Genomic DNA, 22,613 nt, shown 5'->3' with positions numbered 1-22,613 from the left:
GGCGATTCCCACTCAAACAAAAAAAAATCTACGTAAGTAGGTTAAAAAACTACCTATTAAACTTTTAATTTTAATATCCAAATAGGTAGCGAGGAGCGAAGCGACGAGCGTGTTAGGTTAACCCTTGAACTGCCGCACGAGCCGAGCGAGCGAAGCGAGCGTGCCGCGGCAGCGGCCGGCGAGTGCCAGAAGCGACTTTAGGGCGATTCCCACTCAAACAAAAAACAAATCTACGTAGGTTAAAAAACTATTAAACTTTTATTATTAATATCCAAATAGGTAGCGAGGAGCGAAGCGACGAGCGTGTTAGTTTAACTCTTGAACTGCCGCCAGAAGCGACTTTAGGGCGATTCCGACTCAAATAAAAAAACTACGTAGGTTTACACAACTTGTTTGTATTTTATTTATGTATCGTAAATTTTTTGTTATTATCGTCTAATGCTTAGTTAACATGATTTTACACCAATTCCATACATTTTGAGGTTAGAATAGGAAAATTGATTTTTCTCCAAAACTATTGGTTTCCTAACTTTCCCCTTTTGGGGGGAGGGTCCCCCCTCCTCCTCCCCCCTCCCCTCCCACAAAAAACCTATAATACGTGCGGCAGTTAACTAAAGAAACCCCTAATATTTTGTTCATAATTGAATCCGCATTAAAATTAAATGTGGCTTTATCATTGTTTTTTTTTCGTGAACTTTGTAATAATTATATCAAGAATTATATAATATGTATATATAATATGTATAGCTCAGCACCTGTTGCATTGTAATTTATATTCCAAGTTCCATAACTTTTAGTCTTTAAACACATATAAAGTTATATTAAAATATTTTTAAATAAGCATAGATATTGACATTGACAGATTTATTTTTATTGTTGTTTCTGAAATAAACCAAAAATGGTAGCGATACGCTTTCACTTTCTCCATTTCTGCATTTGCCGTACATGTTTTGTGCAGTTACATGTGATAAAGAATCCTTAAATATTTAAGTAGAATCGTTTGCTATGCCTTTGAATTAAAGGGTTTTCTGAAATCCCATTTATACGTAGAATATACTGGAAAGGATATCAACTGTCAAATCCTCTGCGAAGTGCCAGAATTTATCTGACTCACTGCGTGCGTACTGCGTGCTTGTCAATAACATACCTTCGTCAGGGAAAGCTAGGTCAAAGTATTAATGGAAAATAATGCCTGTTAAAGTTGACATAACACCACCACCTCCAGCGAACTCAAAACAACCTGGCGTGACTAAATCCTTACTTTACAACGGTTCTAAATTTCAAGGGCATCAAAAATCAAAAGGGAATTCGTACGAAGTTGAAGTTGTTCTTCAGGTTAGTATGACAACAAAATACGCAAAAGTGATTCAAAAGGAAAGTTTTACTAATTTCTCTTGGTCAATATGGCCTTATGGTTTTAATTAATAATTGTTATTATTTGTACGTAAATAGATATCGTTTTCAGTCACTATATCGTCTTATTTACTTCCAGCATGTTGACGAGGAGAATTCTTACCTTTGTGGTTATTTAAAAATTAAGGGATTAACAGAGGAATTCCCAACACTGACAACATTTTTTGACGGTGAAATAATATCAGCTAAATATCCTTTTCTAACAAGAAAGTGGGATGCAGACGAGGATGTTGATAGAAAACATTGGGTATGTCATTTATTAATATGCTTTAATCTATACTAATATGTATTATAAAGTTGAAGAGTTTGTTTGATTATTTGTTTGAATGCGCTAATCTCGGGAACTACTGGTCCGATTTGATAAATTCTTTCGGTGTTAGATAGCCCATATATCGAGGAAGGCTATAGGCTATATATCATCACGCTAAGACCAACAGGAGCGGAGCAATTAGGGTGAAACCGCGGGGAACAGCTAGTGTTTAACAAACTATGTTGATTTTGTTTAATTTATTAAACACTAAAAATTAATGATAATTATTTTTATTTCCAGAGTAAGTTTGAACTATTTGTACCGTATTTGAAGACTTTTAATTCTGATTCTTTTGATTATGAATCATTAGCAAAGGCTGACTATGTATTTATGAGGTGGAAGGAACATTTTCTTGTGCCAGATCATACAATCAAAGATATTAATGGTGCTTCATTTGCTGGTTTTTATTATATATGTTTTCACAAATCAGCGGAAACTATAGAAGGCTACTATTATCACAGGAGCTCAGAGTGGTAAGAAATCATATTTTATTATCTATGGTTCAATATACTTAATTTAGGTCAATGCATGTTAATAAACTAGCAATAGCTTTTTAAAATAATAATTAAGATGAAAAACCAATTTGAATAATAGCATTTAGAGATAATGTTAGCTATTAATAGAAGTGTTATAGAGGTGGGTGTAAATTATTGTCCACCTTTTTACATACATATTTTTCCCTAACTACCATTTTAAATAAATAATTTGCTTGAAATAATTGAGTCATTTTGCATTCACTCCTCTAAATATAATTTTATATTTTATTAAAAATTAAATTCCAAACATATTATATTATCAATGATTTTAAACCAGTTTTGAATCATAATGTTAGATTTTTTTTTGTTTTAAATATGTCTAATTGAATTCAAATAGTTGTGATATTTATTTTCTTTCTTTCAGGTTCCAATCGCTAACTTTAAGCCATGTTCCAGAACACAGTATCCAAATTTATGAATTTAGATGAAAATATTGTGTGGACATTAATGTTTGGATGAATATTTTAAAAGTACTTAAGGTTCTTTTAAAGTGTAACTGGAAACATGCTTAGAAACATAAAATGTAAAATCAAGTCACCCATTAAATGTAGTCGCTATTGATGATCAACAATTTTGAACAATGTTAAAACCTGTCATTGCACATACTAACTACATACTGCAAATTATGTTTTTATTCTTATCAATGTTGAGATTTTAGATGTAAATTCTTTGATACATATTATACAATGTATCTTGATTGTTAGCTAATCAAAATCAAAGTTTCTTTTCTATTCTTTAAACTACTTATTGTAAGTTAGTTTTACGGTAATATATCTAAGATTGTAACAAATCATACTAATTATTGTGATATTGTGTACAAATTGTTTGCATATAAGTAAGGAATAATGATTTGTTACATTTTTTTTTTTTCTATAGAAGGGGTATGTCACTGCCCAAGTTGTATACAAGTGTGTGCAAAGACAGGAATCCTCTATAATGTGAACAAGTATATATTTGTATTGATATGTGTAGATTATCAACAATTATCTGTGTTATAATGAAAGGATTGAATATTTTTTTTCAATAAAAGCTCATAAATAATAGAAAATGTTATTTTATTTTACTCAATTGATTATTTTCTAGATTTTCTACTAAACAGATGCTGTATAAATACAGATGTTATATCGTTTTTTAAAAGGGGATATGTGTAGAAATAAAATGCATTACTTAATTTATCTTTTGATCATTTTAATATAACACATTCATATTTACAATAAAATACTGGCAATGATAATTGTCTAAATTTGCGGGAGTTAAGCGCGTTACAGACAAGAGAAACGTAAATTAATAATCTTAAGTATGTTATTCAAACAGTTATTTTAACTATAAAACCTTAGGCCTAGCATTTGTACAGTACAGTTTAGATAAATATAAGAGTATTACGAATATTTTGTAATGAGAGAAAGTCACGGAGAAAGTTTTTCGCGAAATTTTCACTTGCAAACTGAACAAATGAGAGTAAGTTATAAACTTAATGTAAAGTAAATAGTTGCATTGCATCTATTAATGTAAGCTAACACTGGTTTTGCTCAAATATATTACTGAATATTTAATTTGACATTTTAATAAATTAAAATAAAATTTTCTCCAAAACCAAATAAAAATGCAATTAATGTTGAGGAGCAATTATTATTTAATTGAGTAAGGGAAATCCAATCCCTTTATATAAACTGCTAGGTTCTTTTAGAGTTGGTTGCAACAATATGTTAACTTATTTTTTGACAGTTTAATTCAGGTATAATTTATTAGAAACATAATGGATGTGATAAAAAAATGATTGTAACAACAATGTGGCAAGGTATCTCATACATAATATTTATAAAAACTCCAATAATAATTTATACGAGAATAGTGTAGTTGCTATATTTTTGATTGTACATAAATTTAGTAGAAAAATACACATTTATGAAAAATATAGAACTAAATTTTTTTTGTAGAACTTTAAATAATCTATACACTTATACTAAACTTTGGTGGGTTCGTTATGTGGGTAGTTCGGCTTTCAATATATTATAATTGAATAATTTTGATAAAGCATACGCAATACGCATATTTTATGACGTAAGTGGTTCAAATTTTGTAATCTTACAGCTCTCTATGAATAAAAAATTAGTAATTGAATTTGACCATATTCCAGAAAAACCTGCAAGCTATTGGGAATTAAGCAAAATGTCTAAAAGTTGGAAAATATATTCTCTGGTTATAAAATATAATAGTTTAATTAATATTTTTTGTATTCTGCGAATTTTAAAGGATTTTAAATCAAAGGTATTGTCATGGTCATGCCTTAAATATTTGTCTGGTGGGTCTGATTTTATACTGATGAGAGAATATTATTTACTGCGCAGACTACAAAGAACTATAAAATACAAGTCCTCAAATATATCTACAGTATAAGTAAGTACGAGTAACATAATTTAAAAATTTATCTTAAAAAATAGGCAAGCCTGTGCCAATTCCAATCTTTATCGTTTTCGGTCTGTCGTATTATATACTTTGGAAAGAAAATCAAGCTTACGAATTGATTGCACATGAAATAATATAGTTACCGACTGACCGTAAAAGTATCCTTTTGCATATCTACAATTATATAATTCACAACAACAAAAATATACACCAAATAATAATAAATTAGTGATTATTAATACAACAATTTACATAATACAAAACAACGATAATACTAAACAAATCAGTAGCAAATTAAAACGTTTACGTGCTCAAAGTATTTACAAGAACTTAAAATAGCTAACATAACTTAAATATAATTATGACTTTAATATTTGGCTTTAAAATAAATAGGATAATATATCGAAAGCTATGGCAAAAATAATACGGTTTAATGCTAAAATCGATTATTTTAATAGTATCAATATGCAAGTAAACATTATCTACTTCCATAGCTTCCCATATATGTCGTCGGGTAACATCGAATTGTCTAATGTACAAGAAAACAAACTATCTCTTTGAAGCGCCTTCGCTGCTAAACCAATGTCTTAGACCCAGAAGACTGTATATATCCTGGTCGTTATATTGAGATCTGACGGGACTAGCACTGTGTTGTAATATTTTATGCGGATAATGTTGAAAGCCTGGGTACACAATACGAGAATGTACATCAGGATAGTCAACGGGATAGCCACGAGGCCGGAAATAATGAGGATATGAATGATGGTGCCGTTTTGGATTTTGATGTATGTTATTGTAAACACCTCCAACCTGGTTTCTTCCTGGCCAATAGTCTTGCAAACGTTTAAAAGGATAATTTGCCGGTGGTGATACATTTTCGTTTGGATACCTATAAAGAACGCCAGGTCTACCATGAAGACTTGTTTGTACAAGTAGTGAGTCTGATGCAGGCGAATTAGACGGAACATCTTTCAAAATTACAGAATCTTTTAGCTTATTACGGCGGTATTGTAGTTTCGTGCGAGTACCTAGTATAGAGTCGTCCGAATTTCTAAATTTGTTGTCATTTTTTGAAAAATTATCATCAGTTGACACTTCGGCATATCTACTGATCAACTTAATTGCCTCCCCAATATCCGAGTAGTCGTTTTCTGGGTTAAGTTTAGTTTCATCTTCATCTTTAGATGAAAGCGAAGGCATGCTCATTTGTTCATCCGATATTTTCGTTTCATTATGAGCGTCAACAGCAGTGCCATTTACAGTGTCGGAAGAATCTTTTTTGATTGGTTGATTTGAAATATTAGAATCTTCATTTTGGCTATCAGTGTCATAAAGAACCGGATCTACATTAACATGACCATAAACTAATTCCTTTTGTCCATCGTCGGGTAGTTCTTGGCTACTGGTTTCATTCGAATTGACCATTGGACTATCTCGTTTTGGTTTGTCGGAATAAAGTAAGTTGTTTAAGACATTGTGTGATAAAATATTTGTATTATCAGCTCCAGTGTCATTAAGGCGGCCTTGTGCTTGTTGTAGTTTTAGAAGTTCTAACTCAGCTTCGATGCTACTAGCATCGTTTAGCATGTTTTCTTCTTTTTTATCGATATTGAGTGGATTGGTATCGCGGTTCTGAAAAGAAAATATTCATATTTTAAAGAAATTTGCAACAAACACATTGGCCATAAATCTTTATATACTTACTTAATTTGAAGTGGAAGTAATTGTGTGTAAGTAAAATGTCTATTTTTTGTCTAATTTAGGGCCTAAATAATCAATCATGGATGAAAACCTTTAAATAACTTTATGTACCTAATTATATGAAAATATGAAATAAAAAAGCACCTGCGTAGATGGATCCAGTCCAATTGGTATAGAGAGTTGAAGAGGGCCGGGTTCCTCTTCGCCGTAGTCATAGAGTACGTCACCGTTATTAGAAGGTGTGGAGTTCATAAACAAAGCATTTAACTGTTCCAGTAAAATGCGTTCATGTTCGTCCTTGTTGACTGTCACTGTCTGTAATATTATGTAATATTTGAGAAATAATATAATGCTTATTACGCATTTAAAAGCATAGTAACGTATTATTTTCAAAAATAATTATTAATATATATATCATCATCATCATCATCATCAGCCCATATACGTTCCCACTGCTGGGACACGGGCCTCCTATGAGGGTACAGGCATTATGGCCTAATATATATATATTTCTATGTAAATGGGGCTTATTCATGATCGTGAATATACTAAAAGTCCTGAATAGCTATTGGATGATGTTTTTCCACGCTATTGAATTTAAAAGTTAAACTTAACTTTTAGTATAACATAGCCCAATATAGCGCAGCTATAATGTTGTGTCATAAGATTTAATATAAATAAGCCGTTAGGTAATCTATTCTAAATAACAAGCATTATTTTAATACATTGATCTTACCTGTACACATCCATTCCTATCGAGCCTTTGGCCTTTCGAGCAAACTAAAGGCGTGATAAATAGTGATTTAGTAGTGATTCTTCTTGGAGGTCCATTAGGATTGCCACTTTCAGGGCTTTGAAGCCAAGTGCGCCAGGCGAGTTCTGCGGCTTGTCGGTCAAGGGTGCGTGGCTGAGCACGAGTAGTGGCCACGGGTATAGGTACTTCTGTGACCGGGTTGATGTCTAGTCCAACTGGACCGGCTTTGGCAGCCAGATCAGGTACATTTGTAGTTTCCTCGGTCTTTACTGCATCGGCATTGGCAAGTTTGCCGGTTGTATCCTCATTCGAACGAGCTACATTTTCAAGCGGGCCGGCCTCATCAGCAACCCGGCCAGTTACATCCACAACTTGACCAGTCACTTCCGTCGCCGGCCCGGCTTCCCCCGGTACATTCGCCTGCACCAGTGCGCACACCAGCAGTAACGTAATCCACGTGTACCACATCGCAAACACCTGAAAAATATAATAAAATAATTAGATAAATGTCCAAAAATTCTTATCACATCGAAAATAATTATGATTTCTTGGTAAAGATGCCCATTTATAACCACATAATATATACTGTACATTGATCCACAGGTATATTGCTCAATCAGACACGGACTAAGGACTCAAGATAGAGAAGTCGTTAACGAACGATCCAGAACAAAATGCGTTCCGAAGTAGATCAAGGTTTGGCCTTATCCATTACATCAATAGCTTCAAACAAACTGTACCTATCATCTATTCATCGGGAGCCCACAATCTACCTGCTATTGTTGGTGCATCTGATTCTATCAGAGCAGTGACTTTCGATTTCCGGCCATATCGAACTAAAAGATTTAGGTACATCGGATTATTTATATTTGTCTGAGTGACTTGACGAAATACGTGAGTAGGTATTATGGAGATCTGAGAGTCGAAAAACTGACCTTGAAGCCCTTAATAGCGGGTGAAAGTGAAAGCAACCTAATGGATACATAATATGTTGTAATTTACAAAAATTTCTCTTTTTTATTCAGTCTTGCGTTGTTTTGTAGCAAAAGCTATGTTCTATGTATTATCTGTATCTGTAAACGATTATTTCTAATTAACAATTGCACATTTCTATAGTGCAATAACATACCTACTAGGTATAATAATAATTTTATAAGAAAATAAATGTTTTAAGAATACATAATATTATAATAGATATTTTGCAGCAAAATATAAAATACGTCTATAGTGAATAGTCGAAAGGTTTAAAAACACTATTAATCAAACACATTACGTAATATGTAACTTCTATTTGAAATGTTAGTGAAAAATTAAATAATCAATTGTTAAGTTTATTTACAATTTAAATAGGTTATAATTTATGCTAATATTGTGAGCATATTCCCCTTGACCCTAGTCATGATCACGATTAACGCGAATTAACAATCTGGTACATTAGTAAATAATTTAGTGCACAAAACAAGGGCAGTGGCTGTTGACCCCGTCGTGATCTATTGACGGCATCTGGCAATGATCGTCGATCTCCAGGCGCCGCGCACGCGGAAGCGCTTCACGGGATTTGACCGTGTTTCAATCGTTGCTTGATTGAAGCTTATTTGATTCACCCACCATCTGTACTTCGCGATCACATCTCTTATCGAAACGATAACCTCGCTCTACCGATACAACGCAGTGTTGTAACGAATTCATTTACATTGCACAGACACATCGGGTAATCCGTTTCAATGTGTTATTATTATTAGCGCGTACCGAATCCTCGAATGTTGAACCCTACCTTGACATGTATGCGTGAACGAGACGAAAGTCGCGGAACGGTATGGGTGCAGGGTTGCACACAAATAACTTTCCAGTGAGAACTGGAGTCGAGTGCTTCTGAGAATATTCGGTACTTGTATGAATTAAAATTTAAGTGAAGCGCAGATAAACAACATCGTTAATTGCCGTACTAGTTAGTTCAGTTGAGTGACATGAGTTAATAAGTGACCGCTCGCTACAAAGGCGCATCACCAGACTTATACTCGATGCACTCTAATGCGTTTAGATATGTGTCTACTTCCTTTAATTAAAACATATGCGTGAATCAACAACATTCTACTAGTAGGGGAACGTGAGTTACGAACTTTCTTTAGTCACGCTCGGCCTGCGCTATACAACCCTCGTAAGATTGACAGGTGTTATACAGATGGCTTTAACGTTGAAGCGTAATAGGGAAACGTTTTTGTGTTTAATCTTTAAGAGGGTATATTACAGAGATAACGTCTTAAGATAAAAAGATCTTAAGCGTTTTTGGCGAAAATGCTGAGAGTGATTTTTATGGAGCATTTTGGTCATAGTAGTTAACAATTAATAAATAAAAAGCTATTATCTATGTCATTTTCGGAAATTCTTAAAAATTGTTTACGTCAAAATAATTTAATCCATACTAATATTATAAATGCGAAAGTAACTCTGTCTGTCTGTCTGTCTGCTACTCAATCACGCCTAAAGTACTGACCCATTTTCATGAAATTTGAAATGGAGATATTTTGATACCCGAGAAAGAACATAGGCTACTTTTTATCCCGGTAAAATGACGCAATCCCGGAAATCCCACGGGCACGGGAATGGGAACTATGCGGGTTATTCTTTGACTGCGCGGGCGAAGCCGCGGGCTAAAACCTAGTTTAATATAATTATATATCTTTATAACTGTATATTTTTACAGGCCAAATTTTGAGATTTTTTAATATGTAACCAGTGTCAATACACTGTACAGGTAATATATTAAGATCTTAACTCCTCTAGGATATAGGTACTATCTGTGGGTACTATCTTCTTACCATCATTGAATATTCATAGAATCTGTGGTTGAAGAGATTAAAAGATTTTCTACTCCGAACTGTTATATTTTTTCCAAGAATTGAAGAAGAATACATAAATAGTAAATACCTATAATTATATCTCGATTTTCGAGTTAATAAAGCTATTCCCATAGACGCTATGTGAAGAAATTATCATAGAACAATTTAATGTGGTGGATATAAATTAGCAAGCTATAGGTTTTATAGCTACCAAAACCATTAATGTCTATTGTATGGTAATGACCAAACATTGATGGCGTCGTGAAAGCGTTGTCTACCTACCCGCTAGCGCTAACTGGTCAGCCACGATCTCGGCCAAATTTACATATGAACTAACATTAAACTTTGAGTACAGGATATTGATTAGCGAACAGATTCACCTCTGACTCGTTGACAATTGAGTAATATTTATATAAAAAGTAGGTAGCGCGGATGATGATGAAATGCGCGCGATATAATATGTAGGTTTATGCAATGCACGAAAGAAAGACAAAATGGAAATACATATTGATAAATACAACTGTAAGATATATGCTCTACGTTTATCTATTTTCAGTCATTTAAAAAGAGCAGTTTAGTTAGTATAGGTACGTACTACGTACTATAGTTTAAAAATATCAAGTTTTTGATTGAAACATCGGGAAACCACTTGTATTATTTTTACTCCAAACAAAAATCAATGATAAAAGATAAAGTTTGCTACAACAAAACATATTAGTATGGGTATGTGGTATGTTGATAATACTAATTACAGCTTTCACCAGAAGCTACCGTACTAATTGAAGTAAAACAAATAACTGTGCAAAGCTTTGGTGTGAAACATTTCCGCAATCGTATGATGTTGATGTTGAAGGTCTAGTAGAACTTTTTGTATGGGTAGCATCCCTATAGGTAATATTTATTTTTAGAATATTTCATTCATCTAGATACGCGGCAGCGTGTCAAGCAGAGTTCAAGCGAAGAGAACTGGCGTTATAATTTACTGCAATAATTCGAGAAATGTTTATTTTTTTTACTCGGTAATCTAAAATTACTTATTAACAACAACCCACTAATATTATGTAAAAAAATATTCTTTGTCAACACAATTTCATTGACTTTCCAAATTGCTATTCGCTGATTCAATCCTTTGTAAAGTATAATTGAATAAAGTCTTAATTTTATTAATGCAATCAGACGGCATCAAAGCACTGATTACAGAAAGTTAAAAGAAACATCTATTGTTTTGTTTGGGAAAATAATTGTATGTTTTCAAACGGTACAGAACAAATGTGCCTCATCAATGTTCCATACGAAAGTAAACAGTTTTACAGTCCTAATCGCTTTATGCGTAATACGCGATGACGCGTGACGCGTCCCATTTGACCGATAGAAGGTATTATAATATGGTATTTGTTTACAAACATATCTATTATCTATGAATTTTTAGATATTTTGTTTCTTTTAGAACTAGCGCGCAAGAGCAACTTTTTTCTCCGCAACTATTTTGTCTCTCCAATCAACTCTATGGTACTTATGGTACATCGTCAAGTACAATTTTTAATTATAATTGTCTATCATGTCCGGAATTTTGTAATTTATTCTATATTTTGGAAAGTTGAATGGAAAGTTTGTTATCAATAATTAAATGTCACCGTTGTATTTTTGGAACATCGTCCCATTTAGACCAGACGTTTTAGCGAATATCATTTATACGTCTCATGGTTACTGTGCACCCACAATAAATATGCAGACACGAGCGTAAAGGTTACCTGAATGTTGGTGTTGCTGGACTCGTTTTAGTAATATCTAAAGGTAACGCGCAGCGGCCACTAAATAATAAGTTATTGTGAAAAGTATCTATGAAAAGTAATTTCTTAAAATTCTTGTAATTATAGTAAATTAGTATAATAACCGTTGTATGCCTAACTATAACGAACGATAATGTACCTAGATATAATTTAGATTTAATTCAGAACGAATAAATAAATAAATCGGAATAGGTGTTTCGGAATAACGTATCAAATTAATTGTAAGTATATGGTCGAATATCGAACCCGGAAAGATGTAACAAGTGGTTTTTAAACTCAAGACAAGGAATTGGTTTTTAGTTTTTACTTTTTATCGACATTTTCGATATATAAAAGAACTCACACACCTCTTATTTATAACTAGCTGTTCCCTGCGGTTTCACTCGCATTGCTCCGCTCTTGTTGGTCATAGCGTGATGATGTATAGCCTATAGTCTTCCTCGATAAATGGGCTATCTAACACCGAAAGAATTTTTCAAATCGGACTAGTAGTTCCTGAGATTAGCGCGTTCAAACAAATAAAAAATCAAACAAACAAACTCTTCAGCTTTATAATATTAAGTATAGATTGATTGTTTACAAATTCTAAAGCTTTGTATACAAGATAAACATTTTGTTGAGCAACAGTTGTCCGATAATTAACCTTTTTTGTAGTAAGAAATTTTTGATATAATGCGTTGTTAAATTAGTAAATATGTAGTTACTGTCTGGAACTCCGCAACATGTTGATGCAAATGTGTTGCTAAATAAAATATGGTTACCATGAAATCGGGCTCTCGAGCCCAAAATTGATCTTCTTAATTTTCTTGTTCTAAAGTAGACCCCAAATGTATAACCTATTAGAGTTTAAGCAGAAATATCTACAAAGTTCAAATAATAAAAAAATCATGTTTACCTTGAGGGAAGACGCGCCTCGTCGTTCGCCGCTCACATTATAACCGGCGCGTGTGTTTTTCAGCCGCAATTCTGAAATAATAAAAATACTTAATCAATATAGTGTCATTTATTGCGAATTTCTTACAGGAGCAGTAAGATTTTTCTGAAAACTACCGAATATAAATATAAATAAATAAATATTATAGGACATTATAAGAAACTTAGCAGGTATTGTTTAAACTTTAAAATATAGAGTAGTTACGCTTTTCATTTTGTTTTCTTCCTGCTACAAATATTACCTTTGGCTATGTATTCAGAACATAATATCATAAATCTAAAGTTTTCCGTGTCATTTTCTATAATTATTTTATAATATCATTTTCTTCTTTAAGTATGGATAATTTATGGCTACTTAGAGCAAGAATTCATTTAATGATAGTGTTAATACATAAATATTTAACAAATAAGGAATGCCATTCAAAAAACCTTATAAGGCTTAATATAATTTGTTAACTCAACAACCAACAAAAACAAATCCCTTGTCTATAATATGTTATTCCGTATATTTTTCTTGTAGAGTTTATTTATAGCAGGAATGTATAAAACTTCAGGTTGATAGTTATTATAATAGAACTTAAGTGTAGTCGTACTATACCTTAAAACTTCTTTTGTACCTAAATAAATCTGATGTGAATAAATGTTAATCAGATCTCACAACCGGATTCTTTAAATAGGCCTTTTAATGTAGTAAGTATAGTGCAGTCTGACCTTAACCTTTCCATTCTTTAAAAACTGTTTCTATTAAGAAACAGTAAATTTTATTCACTGCCTGAGGAAGTTTCGACATCGAAATTATATACATATATTAAATGATTTGAGTAAACGTCCTTTAGATTTTATCTCACACGGTCTCATAAAGACTCTTTCAAATAGAATTAAATTTAGGTCTCTACTCTATTCCTTATCACATGTTCTACGAAGTGCAACATTATCAAGCTGCAACGCTTTGTTTTGCGATTTTACTTTGAATAGTTTAATATTCCATGTTTAGTATCAGGGTATAATATTCCGTGTTCTCTCTTTACTCAGAACAAACTTACAGTATGCATACTTATTTGGAATGCATACTATTTTAGAGAAATAAAAGCACGTGAAACATGCACCCAGAATATAGAAATAATTCGGTGAAAATCTGTACCGTGTATGGTTCCGTAGCGTAGTTAAAATCTTCATTGACCTCAATACTAATAATGTAACGAATTTATGGTTTATATTATTTTGGTATCAGTATTGTATATTGTTTGATAAGTCTATTTTAAATCCAAACCATATAAGTAGGTAAACCTACTGTGTCATATTAATAATGCTTTCGCTTTAAACATTTTCTCTATTATTGAAGACTCGTTTCGAGAAGTTCCTGTTTTGTGTCCCAGAGACATGATTCGTCTGGATCGCTTTCTAGTAATGTGTGATGTCGCAGAATCTTGCAGACGACGCGCTGGCATACAAACTGTATGAAAGTGGACCGTACTGCCAAGGTCGAAACCGTCCGCTTACCGATTAATATTGTTTACATGCATTGATACGAGAAATTTACAACAATAAATAAACAGAAACAATGGGAACAATAGAAACGTAAACATTCAGCTGTATTTAGCGAGACTGTTTCTGCGTAGAACAGGCACCGTAGCTTTTAAAATCACGTGCGGTATTTGTAATAGGTCATTATAAATTATAGCTTTTCATCAATAAGTAAAATAACTTATTAAGGAAAAGCTACATTATATTTTATAAAATTATTCGTGTATTATTTGAAAACAACAACTGCTCTTGATCATATAACGAATTTATTTTAGATACATAAATTAAAAACGTAGGTAACGCTAACTCCTGATTTAAATTCAATGTAGGTAAGTATACTTACACTACTTACTTTAAATATTGTGCAATTTACATTAACAAACAACTATTAATTATAAGTAAATGGATAAAATTTTAAGTTAAAAAGCAAACCAGCACAAAGGGATAAGCCGTCGTTTAGTAGACAAAGAGAATGTCAATATCGGTTTGTATGGACGGTAAACATGGCTCGCGCACCCGCTCCCGAGAAATTATGCTCCACTCCATAACAAACCATATGATATACACGGTACACCCGTGATACTTTGAATATCGTTTTCACACCTTAAAAGTTTAGTTACAAACTTAATCTGCTCTTAAGTCCCAAAGTTTACGTGAAACTTAAATTTTGCACTCATAACTACAGTTACGTTGCGCATTATAAACTGGCATATCATTCACATTTGAATTAAATTATTATTTCAATGTGTTTCAATCAGATTAGTTATGACTTTGATTAATTAATATTGTCACGATATGAACGAACTGAATCGTTACCTACTTAATTTCGATTCATTGTTTGGATATAGGTATTCAAATATTTATAAAACACGTGTTTTTGCTTGGTTTTTGTAAATGTTATTTTATCTGTTTGACATAGTTGAGTTGATGTCAATACTCTTGGGCTTAATTTACTGGAAATGTTTGTTAAACATAGTTTCTATGCCAACGCAGAAGATAAAGGGAAAAAGTCCCAAATCATCATAATTTTTGCAAGTATCTTTGTAGACCGTACCCATTATAGTTTCATCTAACATAGTTGATTCATTTTTTATCATACTTTCACAATTTAAACGAAACCCTTTTAAATATTCCTTAATATTTATTTGAAAGAGTTAAATCATGTAACGGTACTACGTTTGTCCTGTTATTTGTTAACCTAATTTAGTAGGTTACGAGTGTGCAGTATACAATGATAATTTTAAACAAATGAGGGAAAATAAAAGGTATCATTTTATATCTTTCGTAATAAAATAATCGTTAATCGTTATCATACAAGGGCTAGGATAAGGGAGGCTCTAACCCACCACACTGAACAAATACGGATGTTTTTATTTAAAAGCGATTAATCTTTAGTTATGATGACGTGCCGCTTCCGGGGAATAATGTGAAGATAATATGAAAATAACATTTGAATTCATACATTCGCCTGATCCTTTTTCTAATAGAAGTAATATTCTCAGAGCAGCTATTTGCATAAGCGATATTAACCACACAGCGGTGCTAAGCTTTGCTTTCTTCTGTTTATTATTTATAAATAAACATTCAGGATGAAAATTTATTTTATCAATCTAGTGTACTTACATACTGTGTGTCAAAATTAAAGAATAGACAATAATTGTTGAAGTGTGTTATTACCGTGTTATTCCCAGGCATGAGCCGTGAAAGCAAAACATTGAGAGCGGTATTTCAAAACATTGTGTGCAAATTTCTGCCGATGGAACAAAATACATTTGTGAATATGATTACTTGTTTGTTTGTATGAATTTTGTGAATATTAAAGCCTTCCTTCTACTCAGACGTACGTTAAATGTTTGCATATATGCGCCGTCCAGTTAGGGCAAAGGTATGAATTGTTTACGGTTAGATTACTTCTGAGTGAGGAAACTTGCATGTCCACATCTAATCTTAATGTAATTGAAGCTCTACTAAAACGATATTTGTAGTATTCGAAGGTTATATTCCCACCTTACCTTTCATGTTTGAAAAGAGTTTAGCGTCTATTGAAGTTGATGTTTTTCGTTTAGATGAAATAGTTTTGTTCTTGTTCTCTGCCACGCTTCGGTAACTCGTTGATAGCACTGACAAATCCACGAGAACATTGCTTGTTCCATCACGAAATCAACTAATACACTAGTGGAAAACAGAAGTGTTTTGTCTATTTAACTCGTATTTATCATTATCTTTAATGTTATTGCCATTGAGCGATATTACTATAATAGTGATCTTTACGTAACGAGATAAATTATTAAGTTCAAATAGTTAATCTTGCCAATACTAATATTCTCATTGTTAATTAAAATGATAAATTTCAAGAGCTAAAGGCCAACTGATAAAGATGTAAAAAAGGTACACACGGAATCTACGTTCATTTGAGTAAATGAGAGCGATCATTAAAAACATCTAATAGGTAGTAAATGATAAGAAATCGATTAGTTTCAGGGTAACCAGTTCTTACTGATAAGAGCAGAGAGTTCTACATTCCGCTAGAAATTATGATCGTTTTTCTCGTCCTCAATGTATAATATTGCACTGCGTATGTCGCTTATAAAAGCAATATAAATCACAGTTCACAATTATTACGGCTCATTGGATGTACGTTGATATTAAATTGATACAAATGACCCAGTTATTGTTTTAATTGTTTAAATTATGTGGTATTGTTTGTGATCTCGCGGACATTTCAAATTTTCCGAAGCAAAACAATATGTTGATATTTTAGAACGATAAGCTTGGAGTTCGTTAAGATACGATTGGGTCCAAGCTTAACTGCGCAGCTGATTGAGACGAGTAATAATTTATCCATCAAAAATTCATATAAATGTCAGGTTGTGAATATTTTAGCACAAAATATATCTGTATACATATGTACAGTAAAATTGAAGAATAAAATTTAAATGCAAACCCACGTGTGACATACTTCGCATACTTTTGTTCATACAACAGCTTTAAATTCAATGTCTAATCAATCAATCTACAAACCTTCTACTTGTGTGGTAGAGCAGCATAATACAGCAAATAAAAAGGTTACTTTGTTGTGATCCATGTAATTTTATTTCTTGTTTGCTGCTGCCCTGAGCGGGACTACGAAGATTGATTCTATACATCTATTTGAGGATAAATCGAATCGGATAGACATTTCTGCTCGGAAATGCAAAAATACATCAAATTGCATATTGAATTTTTCTTTCCGATTTTATTTCTTGCGTTTATAGTTCATAATTGAGTTATGTGAGAATATATTTTTGAATAGCGCTTTGCAACTTCACCTTATAGGCAAATAATAATAGGTTGATTGTTAGCCGTGTCTTAATGGGTTTGCAGCGAACAAACTTGCGCAATGTCAATTAGTAATAATGTACATATTTGGTTAATCTGCTGGGAATATACAGTATAACTAGTTCTAGGTTCAGTGCAATTTGTAACACTATTGATACAATTCATTTTTTGAACATTGTTAGACAGCATGTTTATAACTACAATTTTTCTGTTTTAAATTTTAAGGAAATTCTGATTTTGATAGTATTGGTATATTTTATAAAAAAATAATAACTTTATCTAACTGTGACAGTACATTGAACTAGTCTGTTAGCTATTCATGAAAGTTGCTCCCGCAGTAAGAATGCCAACTGGCGCCGCGGCCGTCGAGGGCTCAAGACTTGTCGTCGTAGGTTGATAGTAGGGTATTATTGTATCAGATTAAGCACAAAATACCTTATAAACGTGAATAAAAAGTAAAAATAATTTGGTGGACTAACTTTGTTGCTACGTAATACGTATTGTTGGCTCAGTTTTATATCTTTCAATGTAATTATTCATACAACGCAAATATGAGACTATAAAATAAGTAAAGTTGGTTTTTGAATGATTACTGTACATTGTATAAAACAGATGACAGTTATGGGAAGCTAATTTTGGTTAGTAAGCTTATCTACAATTAAAAGCCGTTACGTTTGCGGTAGTCTTTGAAGATGGATAACATCATAACCATTAAAAAGATGTAGAAAACGATTTTTGAGTCAGGCTGTTTTTCATAACATAATATGCAGACGTAAAACATGTTATACGACAAAACATTATACATAATATATAGATTTTACAAGGTGATATTTTTAAAGTTAGTCTATAGACAACATTGAATTCAAATATGTGAAATTACAATTAAATGACTTACATTTCCCCTTATATTGTTATCTCTCTCTTAAAATATCAACAGTTTAATAAATTCAATTTCACTTTACTCTAACCTAGTTAAACCAATGCTTTTATCCCGATGTAGATCAAATTGATCATGCGTGAATAAAAATATGAGTCACATTTATGATTACCTATATGAATGACATTAGCAATTCATAGGAGGAACCTATTACAGAACAATACACGATTCGCTTTTACTATTTCATAACAACCAATACGAGACTGTTTACTGCATAACCATTAGGTACATTAAAACTGCTGTGATATAAATCCTGTTGAGTGTAAATTTGAGGTTAGTGATCTTTATTTCGAGTACTGCAATAATATAAATACAAAAGTACATAATTACACTTTCACTAGACAAACAACGCGACATTGCATATACAATTTAGTGTATGGGACATAATCTGAAAGATATTTTAGGAAATAAATAAACGCTTATGGGGACAATGAAAGTAAGGGTTTCAATAATTATTGGTAACAATTCGTAGGTCCAGAGTTACGATGACTTTCTTCGCGATAATATTTCTTATTCTCACTTTTGAACATTTTTATACCATAAAGGTAGGTACCACCTCAGGTTACTTTAAATTGTCAACAAATCTCTCCTGAGGATGAGTCCTTTATTATTATGAAGTGAAATATTGTTAGAAGTATTTTATTTGTCTAGATATCAGTAATATTGAATTTTCACATGTTGTCAAGTTTGATGTAGTTTTTGTTAAAACTTTCATGTTTTAGCTGCACGGTTTGTAGTAAAGCTTTTGAAGAATGAGAACAAAAAATTTCAACTGAAATACCTTGTTTCGAGAACAGAATACTAACAACTTTTGGACAACCTTTGTCCTATTATAGGACAAAGATAGACTATCGTATAGGACTCCTATACGATAGTTACGAACTTTCAACATCAAAAGCATCAAATAGAACAAGGACTTTACAGTGAAGTTGAACGAATGAATAAATAGGTACCTAACAGATATGTTAATATAAAAAACATACACATTGATAAATATTTAGCATTCATGTGGTATGAATTAAAAATTTAATTGCGCACAAGTTAAAAAATACAAATACAACACTCGACGCAGAGAGCTTTCGAATTCAGTGCTTTGTCACCTCAATACACTAACTATATTTACATTTGCGATACGGCGACAAAGAAAAAAACTAAAGCAGCGTTCACATTGAATCGTGTCCAGTAGCTGTGTTTTCACTTTCGTCTGCAATGATAAATGAGACCATTAACAATTCCGCCCGCGGCCAGGACGTCACGTCGCAGCTTCCGCATTAGCATGGCCCTTTACGAATACGAGACATTGTGGCTACTCTGAACTTGGCTTTACTTTCTATTGTTCGAAATTACAACTAATAATAGCCACAGATCATTATATGAATAAGAAATGGAATGCGACTAATAATTCAAAAAAATATACACTTAACACATTTCGTATATACATATATATTTTACATACATGCATGGAAAATTCTGATTTATTCAAAGATAACATTAAAAATTAAAAGCAATTCGTATTTCTTAGTAATTATGAAAATAACGAATCATAGACTGAACTATCAACCATTTAAAAACCCACTGTCTCTTCGTGTATTATTTAAAAAATACGAAATAAAACTGAATACCTATAAGCAGTGACTTGGCTAGTTTACGTAGTTTAAGGTGAAGAGTGTAACAGGAAAGCTTGTTTATCACAATTCCAGTTATCTTAACTCTTATCTAACCGGATACGAGCGTGAAGCTGTAAATCTGCACCCGTCAATCATCAAGATGCTTGTGCAACGTAAAGCACATAATTATTTTAACAACTTAATCTCATTTTTAATGTTTATATTTTAGAACAATAATGTAACAAGATTTTCTATAGTAAATGCTGCAAAATTTTATATTGTTTATGTAACGAATTCCTTATAGCTAGTTAGTTTCCGGATGGTATCGTATATACGACATAGTCTTTATTCTACCAATAAGTATATTATGTTCATTGTACATCCATACATTCTTACATACTTTCGTGTTTATAATATTATGTTGTAGGATGGTTGCTCATTGGACTTTTAGGTAATATAGAAACAATAAAGATAACAAGATAGGTTACGTTAATGAATTCTTGGACCTGTTTTCACTCTAATGTCATTGTACCTGCATTAGTGGAATTAGTTAAAAAAAGACAGTTCAAACTTTCTCATTAGTAAATATTGTTTCTTGGAACCACTATGGCGTTTTCTTAGTGCACAGTGTGCACATCCAATTTATAATGCTATACAATCTTTTTTATGAGGTAAAATACCGTCATTCAGTTATGTTAAAATATGTTTTTTTTTATTAAATGGCAATTGATCTTTAAAAAATGGCCAAGTAGTTTCATTCAAGGTTTATATAAAATGTATCATGCCACACAGATCATGAGGTATAGTTCGAGTTCGTTAGACGATTTACAATTTTAATTTTGCCAATTACTTTTGAATTCAATATTATAATTCATGTAATATCCGTTTATTTTACTACCAACTAAGAATAGTTGCGGAAAAATTTAGTTTTATTTCGCAATAAACATTTAACTTTTATCAAAAGCGATTAAATTTATAAAATCCAAGATAAAACGTAACAACCAGCCAAAAGATTTAACAGATGGGAATCAAAAGCTAGAACGCGTGTGCCAAGATTATCTCATTTGTCTTCTCAATGTAAAATAAAATAAAATAATTTATACCTACGTTGAATAATATATCGCATCTTTTGGTTGTCTAAATATTTACGCACTTAAATATGGGATTCGAAAATGAGCACTGTAATAATAATGACGTTAATATAATATGTATATCAGTCTAAAATTTCATTACAACTAATATATGACTATAACCAGTCGCTCCCATGTTCTCTTTATACTATGCTATAACTGAAGTGATCTCGTTTGTTAAGAGATAATAATAAAGAATCAATAGTTTAAATGTATCAGAAATAAACGTATTAATATTATTTTAAAGATGGTTTATGCGCTGGTCAAAATTTATATTTATGATACCTGTTTTTACCGTGTCTATAGGAAAATAACGCTAACGTTAATAATTTGGCACGAATTCGTACAAATGAGGACGTAAGAACGTCTTATGCTGCAGGAAGTACAAATGTACAACGTGCAAGGATGAGCATGTACTCAATAAAATTTATTACAAAATTATGCTAGCATCTAGTCATGTTTACGCATCTTAAAAGCTATTAACACTGTCAAATTAAATTTATTAACAAAACAAGTTAATGCGCTTTCTACATAAGAAGAGTTACCTACTGATTTATAGTGGTTTCTAGAGTAGTAATGAGATTTGTTCGTCATAGATTTTATAATTGAGCGTTACCGTAACAAATTACATACCTTTGTATAAAGTTACATTTTAATTGATTAATTTCTTTATAATTCTTCTTAGCTTCGTCGTAAAACTTTTCGATTCATATTTCGTATCTTTTCAATATTTATTAATAATACTGGATTGTAATTTATCTTGCCAATGAAATGTCATTCTTTGTTCGTATTGTACCTGAAGCCTTGTAAAAGAAAATTCATCAGTGACTCTTGGAAAAGGTAGAAAGGAAAGCACTATGCCGAACACATCGAGTCTATTGTTTGCTTTATTCCAAATGAGACATTTCTACAATGTCTTTATTAGTGCGAGGTCTGGCTTGGTCATCTCTTTTGTCATAATACAATTTTTCTATGATTCATTTATTGAAGAAATAATATTGATTGAATAAACTCTATTTTGTCTTCCAACGACATACAGCATCATTGTGGGTGAGGTTTATTCGTATAAAATGATGTACGTAGGCCCATTTTATGACGTAAACAATGATTATTTTTTGCAATTTAATGATCTTTTGATTAGCAACAAGGTATATTAACGTCAGCAAAATTGATATGTATAGATATGCGTATAAAGCTGTAAAGGACTTTCAAGGCAATCGCACGTGTGCCACTCATACTTATTGACAATTGACAAATCTGTGTGCGGAAAGGCGGTTGTGCGTAGTATAGAATATTTATTTGATAGACGTGACTGCTTAGGGTTCGTCAAAGCGAAGAGGAAGCTTATGCCACAATCTACAATTTAACAAACGAATAAACAATATCAATAAACAGATTGTCGTTTCGATTTACA

At 32.1% G+C, this 22,613-nt stretch overlaps 2 protein-coding genes across 4 annotated transcripts in view; one reads left to right on the top strand and one right to left on the bottom strand.

Moving 5' to 3' along the window:
• Positions 1 to 869: 869 nt before the first annotated feature.
• On the top strand, positions 870 to 3,302 carry LOC123695392 (glucose-induced degradation protein 4 homolog). The gene is made up of 4 exons (XM_045641228.1): positions 870 to 1,335; positions 1,493 to 1,660; positions 1,964 to 2,196; positions 2,624 to 3,302. The coding sequence occupies exons 1-4, from the start codon at positions 1,189 to 1,191 to the stop codon at positions 2,685 to 2,687; spliced, it is 612 nt and encodes a 203-aa protein (XP_045497184.1). The 5' UTR covers positions 870 to 1,188; the 3' UTR covers positions 2,688 to 3,302.
• Positions 3,303 to 3,426: 124 nt separating this feature from the next.
• Positions 3,427 to 22,613, bottom strand: part of LOC123695391 — a 32,095-nt gene continuing 12,908 nt past the window's right edge. Inside the window, exons 1-5 of one of the 3 annotated variants that reach the window (XM_045641226.1) lie at positions 16,220 to 16,347; positions 12,646 to 12,716; positions 7,103 to 7,597; positions 6,511 to 6,681; positions 3,427 to 6,297 (exon numbers count right to left, since the gene is read on the bottom strand). In XM_045641226.1, coding sequence (XP_045497182.1) covers positions 5,215 to 6,297; positions 6,511 to 6,681; positions 7,103 to 7,597; positions 12,646 to 12,716; positions 16,220 to 16,226 — 1,827 coding nt within the window. In that variant the 5' untranslated portion in view covers positions 16,227 to 16,347 and the 3' untranslated portion in view covers positions 3,427 to 5,214. Of the gene's footprint in view, positions 6,298 to 6,510; positions 6,682 to 7,102; positions 7,598 to 8,728; positions 8,834 to 12,645; positions 12,717 to 16,219; positions 16,348 to 22,613 lie in introns of those variants that run through there. The other 2 variants (XM_045641227.1, XM_045641225.1) reach the window with 2 other exon arrangements.

The sequence above is a fragment of the Colias croceus genome, chromosome 11, assembly GCF_905220415.1.
Source record: "Colias croceus chromosome 11, ilColCroc2.1".
NCBI classification, from domain to species: domain Eukaryota; kingdom Metazoa; phylum Arthropoda; class Insecta; order Lepidoptera; family Pieridae; genus Colias; species Colias croceus.
The sequence above is the reverse complement of the archived record's forward strand: the minus strand, read 5'-3'. Positions and strand labels throughout refer to the sequence as shown.